The 10,247-nt window shown below is 40.2% G+C and overlaps 2 protein-coding genes across 2 annotated transcripts; both read right to left on the minus strand.

Annotated features, from left to right (window-relative positions):
* Positions 1–1,703: 1,703 nt before the first annotated feature.
* LOC132304962 (uncharacterized) lies at positions 1,704–2,444 on the minus strand. Its single transcript, XM_059802657.1, has one exon. The coding sequence runs from the start codon at positions 2,442–2,444 to the stop codon at positions 1,704–1,706; it is 741 nt and encodes a 246-aa protein (XP_059658640.1).
* Positions 2,445–2,466: 22 nt separating this feature from the next.
* Positions 2,467–5,109, minus strand: LOC132304963 (uncharacterized). The gene is made up of 2 exons (XM_059802658.1): positions 4,989–5,109; positions 2,467–4,871 (listed from the first exon to the last, which is right to left on the minus strand). Exons 1-2 carry the CDS (start codon positions 5,107–5,109, stop codon positions 2,467–2,469), a joined length of 2,526 nt encoding a protein of 841 aa, XP_059658641.1.
* Positions 5,110–10,247: the final 5,138 nt, after the last annotated feature.

The following is a 10,247-nucleotide window of genomic DNA, read 5'->3' on the forward strand; positions in this document are numbered from 1 at the left end:
TTTTCTCGAGCCATCCTCCTCAGCCTACAACAACTGAATCAATCATCATCCCTAATGTTCCTCCAGTTCCTCCAAAGGTAAAAGTTTTTATCTATTAACATACGAAGACAATCATATCGGCCCAATTATTAAAATTCTTGGCCGATATTGACTTCTAATTCTCGACCACAACTATTATTGGCCGAAACAAACTTTAATAAAGCTTCCATCTCCAAGGGAAAAGAAAGAAATCAACTGCTCATGGCACTTTAAAAAGAACAAGATTGAGCAAACGTAAGAAACAGGAAGTGGAAGAAAATCTAGAAAGCCTTCATCCTACAGAAGACGTGGCCGATGATTCCGTAATTAATGTGACTGACACTCCTTCTGATCATTCCTCAGTTGAAAAAGAGGTAAAGATAACTGTACTTGAAATTTCCAAAATTTTCAATTAATATGATCCTTAATTTCTTCTCTTTTGCAGCAATCTCCTCTTCTTGACTTGGTCTATAGCCCAGTTAGAAATTTCAGCCCTCTGAAGGATTTTCATGATCCCATTGAGGTGCCCTTCAATGTTCAAGTCACTCATGCTAAAACTTCATCCCAGGGAGATAGCACAGTGGTTCAGCCAGAATTTCCTATCTTAGTGACAGACATAGCCGACATAGCCAGTCATCAGCCACTATTAGTGACAGACATAGCCGAATCATCTAAGGTATTGACTATCTCATGTCCCAAAAAAAAAAAAAAAACTTAAGATCTAATCTTTCCTCATTTTGTCAGGTTGTGTATGAGAAAACTCAAATTATTCCTTTACTTCCTCCACAAAAAGTTCCTGCTTCATCCCTATTGGCTTTGAGCAATTTTTTTAAGGATGTGGTGGCTTCAGTGACCGAAGAGAAAGAAAGTGAATCTTCTGGAGCCACCCCAGTCACTTCAACCAATATCCCTATACAATCCTTAGAAGAGACCAAAAAATCTTTACTTGAGATCTTGAAAAGGGATGCTGCTGATCTTCCTAATTTTGAAAGTGAACTCACAGCAGTGCTTTCTACACTCAGCCAGTACCCAGACTTTTCGGTTGATCTTCAAGCCACTATTGCTACCTTTAAAGGCCAGCTACCAACTTTGACCGATGATATTTTCCAAGCCAATGAAGCAATCAACCAATTCAATAAGAGTAAAAACAGGAAGGATACCCTTGCTAACCAATTGTTAATTCAAGCTTCCTCCTTTGAAAGAGTGAATACAGAGTTCATCGGCCTTGAGGAAAGAGAACATGTCCTTCAGAAAGAGATCGACCAGATCCATGCTCGTAAGGCCATCTTGTCTGCTGAAGCTGCCACATTGCAGTTTGAAGCTCAAGACCTTGCTCACGAGCATGCAAATCTTCGTGGAGAATTACCTCAATTGGAAGAGTCAAAGAGGCAGGCCATGGTGGCCTTCAATCGGTCCTTAGTTATTTGGGCCGATTTCAAGGAAAAATTTGCTAACATATGAATTTTTTTTTATATTAGCTTCCTTTTGTGGCCATCTTAGTGTATGATCTTTAAATGATGTAATCTTTTACACTTCAATGAATAAATGGCCTCTTTTGTTACTCCAAACAAGCATCAACATTTTAGCGGGAAAAATTTTATTAAAATAGCCAAATCAGCCTAGAAAAATAGGCCGATTTTTATTACATAAAGGTACACATGGTCAGCCATAAGTACTGGCTAACACTAATTTTCCCTTTCAAAGATTGTCGGTACGTACCTCTTAAGGTACTTGCCATTAATGGGATAGCCATGTAATCGACCACTGAAATACTTCAGCCTATATGCTCCTCCACTTAAGACTTGATGGACCAAGTATGGCCCTTCCCATTTTTGGGACCACTTCCCATATTTCCTATCGACTTTACCCACTGGCAAAACAACTTTCCAAACCAAATCTTCTTCAGCAAAAGACTTAGGTTTTACCCTCTTGTTGTAGATCCTCATCACTTTCTTCTTGTGAGCTATGATATGATCCAAGGCATCCCTTCTAAATTCATCCAAATCTTTCAATTCTACCAACATTGCTTGAGTATAATCAGCTGGAGTTAGATTATTTTGAAAAGCAACTCTGGCTGATTTAACCTTCATCTCCATAGGCAGAACAGCATCATGACCATAAGTTAACATGTATGGTGTAACTCCTGTGCCTGTTCTTTTTGAGTTCCTATAGGCCCATAAAGCTTCAGACAAAGTCTCATGCCACCTTCTTGGCTTATCTTTGATCATTTTTTCAATGATCTCAATTAGAATTTTGTTTGAAGATTCGGCCTGGCCATTTGCTTGAGCATAGTATGGCGTAGAGGTTGACATATGAATATTCATGTTGTGGCCGAATTGTAGTACATCAGTTGCTCTAAATACTGTTGCATTGTCTGAAACAAGTGTTTCTGGAATCCCAAATCTGTGGATGATGTTTTGCTCCATGAAATTAATCACTGTTTGCTGATCAACCGTTTTGCAAGCCTTGGCCCTCAACCCATTTAGTAAAATAATCTGTGGCAACAATCACCCAGTGATGGCCTTCGCTTGATGGTGGATTAATTTTACCAATAAGGTCAAGGCCCCAACCTCTGAATGGCCAAAGTTTGATTATAGGCTGTAATTCTTTTGCTGGTACATTTTGAATCGGCCCGTGTCTTTGACAAGCTTGACAACCTTTTGAGTAATCTATGCAATCTTTTCTCATTCTCGGCCAATAATATCCATACTTGCGAATCAGCCATCTCATTTTAATCCCAGCTTGGTGAGCCCCACAGCTGCCCTCATGTACCTCGGCCATAACCTGAAGTGATTCCTCCTTGCTTATGCATTGTAGTAAGAGCCCATCTTCTAACCCTTTTCTATATAGATCCCCATCTAGAAGCACAAAGTTGATCGCTTTTCTTTTAATACTTCTATCAGCCTTGATGTTTGGATTTCGAAGGAACATTATAAATGGTATCCTCCAGTCATCGTCTGCCAAATCTTCTACATCAATTGTCCAAGTATCAAACATAGTATTTCTCAATTCAGCCGATGGCAAAGATCTTCGTGTTATCTTTATCAACTGATCTTCTATTCCGGCTGGTACTCTTATTCCAGAGGCTGCTTGGGCCATGCTGTTGGCCTCCTTATTCTGTCCTCTCGGCCAAAACTTAAGTTGAACATTATCAAATTGATTGATTAATGAAGTGGCCAAAGAATAAAACGGCCTTAATTGCCAACTTAGGCACTTAAAATCTTCAAAAATTTGGCTAAGGACTAAGTTTGAATCTCGCAAAATCTTTACATCTCTAACAGCCATTTCAATTAAAATTTCCAGGCCGATTATAAGTGCTTCATATTCGGCCTGGTTATTTGAACATTTAAAATCTAAAAAGAAAGAGAACGAAGCCTTTCTGCCAGCTGGCGAAATAATAACAATACCTGCTCCTGCTCCATCAGCCGTGCTTGATCCATCAAACATCAAAATCCAAGGAGTCAAGAATATAGCTGATGACTCCAATTCATCATAAACCCATGGATCAATATCAGTTGAAGGATGGTCGGCCAAAAAATCAGCCAGAACCCTTCCTTTTACTGATTTTTGTGAGACGTAGATAAAATTGAATTCCATCAAAGCCAAAGCCCACTTACCTATTCGGCCAGTAATCAATGGCCTTGATAGCATATACTTGACCACGTTAGTCTGACAAAGAATGTAAACATCAACAGGCCGCATGTATACTCTCAACTTCATGGCCGAATAGTACAAAGATAAACAAAGCTTCTCAATTGAGGAATATCTGCATTCTACATCAGTCAGTATTCTACTTAGGTAGTAGACAGCCTGCTCCTTTCCATGTTCATTGTCTTGTGCGAGCATACTACCAATTGATTCTTCTGTGGCCGATAAATAAAGCTTTAACGGCCACTTCTTTCTTGGAGGCATTACAACCGGGGGGTTTGCCAAATACTCTTTTATTTTGTCAAAGGCCTTCTGATGGGATTCGTCCCAATGAAATTTCTCATGTGACTTTAATTTTACTAAAGTCGAAAAGACATGCACTCGGCCAGCATGGTTAGAAATAAATCTTCTAAGAAAACCTACCTCGCCGAGGAACCTTTGCACTTGTTTTTTGTTGGCTGGGGCCCTAGCATTTATAATAGCTTTGACCTTGTTCTGATCAACTTCAATACCTCGTTTATGTACCAAGAACCCCAAGAAATTCTCGGCTGAAACTCCAAATGCGCACTTCAATGGGTTCATTTTCAATTTGTGAATCCTCATCCTTTCAAAGGCCCTTTTCAAGTGTTCCAAATGCTGTCTCTTGGCCGATGATTTCACAACTACATCATCTACATAAATTTCCATGAATCGGCCAATCATATCATGAAAGATAGAATTCATTGCCCTTTGATAAGTAGCCCCGGCATTTTTTAGGCCAAATGGCATCACAATCCACTCAAAAGTACCAATTGACCCAGGACATCTAAAAGCCGTTTTATGAACATCTTCCTCGGCTAAATAGATTTGATTATAACCTGAATGGCCGTCCATAAAAGATAATATTTCATGCTTAGCAGCCGAATCAATAAGTTGATCGGCCACAGGCATTGGATATTCATCTTTTGGAGTGGCATTATTTAAATTGCGAAAATCCACACAAACTCTAAGTTTGCCATTCTTCTTCATTACAGGAACAACATTAGACAACCATTCAACATACCTAACTGTTCGAATAAATCTTGCCTTAAGAAGTCTTTCAATTTCTTCTTTAATTTTGAGCATTACTTCCGAAGACATCCTTCTTGGTGGTTGTTTATATGGCTGAAAATCTTTCTTGATCGGTAATCTATGTTCTACCAATTTTCTAGACAGGCCAGGCATCTCTTCATAACTCCAAGCAAAGCAATCCTTATATTCATTTAATAATTTAATCAAATCGGCCTGGAATTTAGGCTCAAGCAAAGCACTAACAAATAATGGCCGATTATCTTTTTTAGTACCAACATTTATTTCCAATAAAGGATCTTGCACCTCTGCTTTATTATCTTCCATTCTAGAAGGGGCTGACTCCAAATCTTCAAGTTGGATTGCATCCAGCTTTTCGAAACCTTCTTCAATCATATCGGCCGTGCTGGCCGATACCTCTTCATATAGTTGTTCTTCTCTGGCCAGTCTCTTCTCAGCCAGATATGCTTTCAGTCTGATACAAACGGCCCTGAAAGCTTACCGCTTCTTTTCTTCATTGGTTTTGTGATCCATCAGTAACATCTTCAATGTCCTTGATGGTCGACCTGAAAATATCAATTTTCGGCCGAGCTGCTTCTGACAATAATTCTTTAATATCAGCATTAATTAAATTCTTCTTCATTGTTGCCACTGCTGGTCGTCCCATCCTGTTAATGCCAATAAATTTGATAGGTACAATAGTTTCATCATAAAGTGCAGCCTCAGCCGAATACACCCTAGCTATAAAGGGTTTGTTATCAGCCTTAACAATTTTTACCTCATTTTCGTCCCAAAAAATCAATATTTGATGCAAGGTTGATGGGATGCACATGTTAGGATGAATCCAATCTCGGCCTAAAAGGAGATTATAGGCCGCGGTTGAATCAATGATAAAGAAAGCCGTAAAAGATGTCTTACCGCCAATAGTAATTTCCAAAGGTAGAATACCTTTGGTGTTACTAGATCCTCCATTAAAACCACTGATGGCCACGTCGGTTGGAACTACATCATCCATGATTTTACCCAATTTCTTCAAAGTAGTTGATGGAATGACATTCACCACCGAACCATTGTCAACCAAAACCCTATTGATTGGCTGACCCTCAACCCATACTTTAACATACAACGGCCTCAACTGCTGTGTCATGGATAAAGGTGGTTTTTCAAAAATGATTTTATCGGCCTTAGATGGCTGATCCTGAGAGATCAATCCTATCCCGGCCAATGAACTTGTCGAATCGTTCTTAATTTCTGAAGATTCAGCCTTTTCCTCCTACTTGGCTGACTCAACATCCCTGTTCACCGTTGGTTCTATCCTTGCTTCAAACACAGAAGGCAAAACAAATACCATGTTACAATTTACCTTATCTGGGAGAGAACCAAAACAAATTATGTACTTGGCCGCATGCTTTGGATCCTGGTCGGGCTGATCATCTGTTTCTTCGTAAAAGCATGCCTTATTCTCAAAGGATGTAGCGACCTCCATGTCTTCAGCCACCACTGGTTCATTTTTCCTTTCTAGTTGATCATGGTCGATCTTGTCCTCCTTCCTTTTAAGTTCTGCATTTTTCCTTTGCATCCTCCTTTTTTGGGTACGTGTAGGAGGCTGCTTAGGAAACTTTGGGTGACTTACTCGAGTCCATCTGCCATGGTCAACCAAAGGAGGTCTAACCGTTCTTACACGGCTAGATTCTTCTCCTTTTTGAACCCATATTTCTGACTGAATTGTTGGTTTCCTTTTGAAACTAGGATAAAAATGTTGTTCTGGCAGGACTCTATCGGCCACCGATGACCGAATGATTCTTACTGCCCTCGGCCCATTTTCTCTAAATATTGATCGATTGATTTCTTCGTGATTCTGTCTAGGCTGATGGCCTAACCTTTCATGGACACTGCGCTTTCTGGTTGATTGGAAATAACCCCTCTTGTCTGAGTCATTCCTTCGGCCTTTGCAATTTTGACAACAACCATGGTTGATGAGGGCAATTTGAGCTTCTCTTAACTGAATTTCCAAGTCCTTAACTTTCTGCTCATCATTACTGGCCGATGAACTACCAAGAACTTTTGGTAATCTTTCCTGTCTACCATTATCAGCGGCTTTTTCAGTTGCCAGGCTGATTACATTGGTACTGACAATATTAGGAAATGGATCGCCATCGACCCCCATTACATCTGGCTTCTTTTCAGGGAATTTCAACACACCTTCATCGATAGATTTCTGCAATACATTTCTAAATACATAACAATTGTTAGTAGTATGATTCCATGAATTATGAAATTTGCAGAACTCTCTTCCTTTCAAATCATTGGTCGATGGTATATTGTGTCCTTTTGGCAAAATTATTTGTTTGTCGGCCAACAAATGATCAAAAATTTGTTCTGTTTTGGCCAGATCAAACGTATAAACCTTACCAGTATCAGCCGTACCCTTCCTGGCCGATGTAGTCGATGGCTGAGTACCACTGGTGGATACATTTGGTTTTGTTAAAGCGTCACATACATAAGGTTTCTTTAGAATGACTTCCGCTAAATTAGCTTCAAAATCTTCCTCTTCAACCACATCAGTTGAATAAACTTCATAGTTGGGGTCCCTATAGTATGTACCTTTAGAGGAATTTTTTCGTTCTTTCTCCTCTTTGAGAACCAACTCATACCTGGTAGCTTTCTCGGCCAGGTCATACATGTCACGAAATGGAACTCCTTCAAACCTCTTCCGAAGTTCAAAATCAAGGCCGTTCAAAGCCAAACGAATGTACTCCTGTTCTGGAAGAGGTACACGACATCTTAATCTTGCTCTCCTGAATCTTGCAATGAATGTCTCGACCGATTCACTAGGCAATTGACTTAGCCTGGATAAATCGGCCAGAGTAGGTTCTGTCTCCGTACGGTAGAACTGATTGTGGAATAATTCCTCCATCTATGGCCAATTAAAAACAGAGTTAGGAGGTAGACGAATATACCATGAAAAAGCTGCCCCTGTCAAAGAGTTAGGAAAAAGTCTCAATTTCAACCACGGGCTAACACTAGCCTCTCCACATTGAACCGTGAATCGGCCAATGTGTTCCACGGTCGATTGATTCCCCTCTCCACTAAAGGTTACAAAGTCAGGGACTTTATATCCTCTAGGGAACTCAACTTGGTCTACCACTTCTGGATAAGGAGTTCTATAAATTGGTCGGCCGGCACCTCTAAGTTCCAGGCCATATTCTTCTATGAGTAAATCAGCTAATTGTCTTCTATCTAACATAACTTGAGGTTGCTGATTTAATATTGGTGGTACCTGATTAAAAACTGGCGGCTGATTAGCCGCTGGTTGATAGCAATTCGGCCAATCATGTGGTTGATTAGCCATATTCTGCCCCCCGAGCCTTACCTGTGGCGGCACATGTGTATACAGTGGGTTCGGTGGCCTCCACCTGATCTGATTGCCCCCCGAGTTCAAAGGCATCCGAGGAGGGTTTGGTAGAATTACCTGTGGCTGCGAACCTACTACTGGTGGCTGATTAGAACCTGCCAACGTAGGCTGAGGATAGCTTTCTGCCCAGGTGAGTAGCGTATGAACCGGCTGACTTGATGTTGCAACTGGTTGGAGTGTCACTATTGGCGGCCATGGCTGTGATGTTTCAATGGCCCTCTCTGGCTGAGCAGCTTGGGATAGATTCGGCTGAGAAGTCGATTCCTGGTTGTTGGAGCTGCTAGCTTGAGTCGGCTTGTTCAAAATAAAGGATGAAAGTTGGGACACATTTTCATGCAAGTCGTTGTAGCGTGCTCCTATCCTTCCCATTGCATCTACCAAGGAGCTAACCTGTGCCTGAAGTACGGCTAACTCATCAGTAGGACCTGCTGCAGAGTTCTCAGCCTGTACTAGCTGATCGCCTTCCTCCAAATCTTCATCAGTAGCCACGGCCTTAGAATTTTTTGTGGGCCGCGGCATATTTGCCTCTTTTATAACACTCTAATAGTTGTCCCACCGGGCGTGCCAAAACGTGTTCGCGCGGTTTTTGTTTCCTACGCCGGTCGATGGACTCTTCGCGGGGGTGCCAGAGTATTTGTACAAAATACCCAAAATATGTAATTGAACACCAGCCTATCCCTTTTTCCGATGGCTGACTCTCAAGCGACTGTGTGGGAGAGAGACTAGTAAGAACTCCCAGCAAGGTTCTTTTATGCCTTGTTTGTAGCAAGGACTTTTTAGAGTGTCTAAAGAAATGTAACGGCTGATGAATGTTTGAATGGATGGAATGGCCGAGTGAAGACAGGCGGCAAGAACTTAATCAATCACCGGCCGAACGTGATGGCGAGAACTTAATCAATCGCCATCAGCCAAACACAATGGCAAGAATTTAATCGATCGCTACTGAAACGTGATAGCAAGAATTTAATCAATTGCCATCAGCCAAGTAATGACAAGAATTTAATCAATTGTCACTACGATTCAATGGCAAGAATTTAATTAATTGCCATTGAATTAAAAGCCTAACTAAAATTACGTAATTAAAATTGGCATAATTGAAATTGAAAGAAAGTAAATGGCTGAATTGAAATAGTTGACAATGATCTAATTAATTGCCATTAAATTGAAATAAAGAAATTTATAGGAAAAAATGACGTAGAGTCAATTGAAAACATTTTTAGTTGAAATGCATGTTTTGTGGTGGTGCTGGACAAGTTAGAAATGGAATACAATACTTCTATTTATAGAAGTTCTATCTCAACGTATTTTCCTAAGTTATTGCTAGAAAATCTCTCCTTCTTTGATTCTTTTTCTTCACAATTTGAACTCAGTTAAATCCTATTGTTATTCTGCTTCCTTTCTTGTTTTGTTTCAGTAGGAAATCTCTGTAAAAACAACCTTCCTCGATTTAATCACATGTAAGTTGCCGAGATATTGCTAAAACGTTGCTAGAAAGTTGCTGAAAAGTTGCTAATTTTTAGCAACTCCCCTCCTTAAGTTTAGCAGCCGTGTTCTATCCCAAGTGGCCTATCCTTTAGCGCCATGTCTTCAAAGCTTTCCTTCTTTCATCAAACTAAACTTCCTATTTTATAGGAATTTAGTTATTGAGTTTCATCCAAACTCTAACCTTTTCCTTTCTGTTAACATCCCATTTTGAAAAAAGTCAAATGTGAGTTGCTATATTTCAGCAACTGCCATATCATTAGGTGGCTGAAATATATCTTTCTATATTTGCTCCTAATATCTTCAAACTGGCTGATCCATTCTTGGACTTGCTCAACCCTTATCGGCTTCCCATTGGTCCATGTCGCTGCTGAAGTGGCTGCCAAGTTTTGGTGCCAACACTTTATGTTCCAATTGTGCAATGGCCTCAGTGTTTTGTTGGGTAGACACTTGGATCTCATGAATAACCTGACCAGTTAACAATATAAATTACTGAAAAATATCCTCGAAAGAGGACTATTGCAGTGGCGCAACAAACTCTTGAGTAGGTTAATGAACAAATGGATATGATTGAAGAGGAGGGTAAAATTGATTACTATACATATCGGTTCCTCCTAAGTTGAATTCAGTCAGATTT

Source organism: Cornus florida, unplaced genomic scaffold, assembly GCF_030987335.1.
Source record: "Cornus florida cultivar Cherokee Brave unplaced genomic scaffold, ASM3098733v1 CherokeeBrave_3.0.0_Hap2_Chr04, whole genome shotgun sequence".
NCBI lineage: Eukaryota > Viridiplantae > Streptophyta > Magnoliopsida > Cornales > Cornaceae > Cornus > Cornus florida.

What these genes read in the sequence shown, in the direction of transcription:
- LOC132304962 (XM_059802657.1), bottom strand. Translation starts at nt 2,444, where the DNA reads ATGGAGCAAAACATCATCCACAGATTTGGGATTCCAGAAACACTTGTT.
- LOC132304963 (XM_059802658.1), bottom strand. Translation starts at nt 5,109, where the DNA reads ATGATTGAAGAAGGTTTCGAAAAGCTGGATGCAATCCAACTTGAAGAT. An exon ending in TTTATTGGAAATAAATGTTG is followed by an intron (nt 4,872 to 4,988) that starts GTACTAAAAAAG and finishes GGAGTTATGAAG; the next exon opens with AGATGCCTGGCCTGTCTAGA.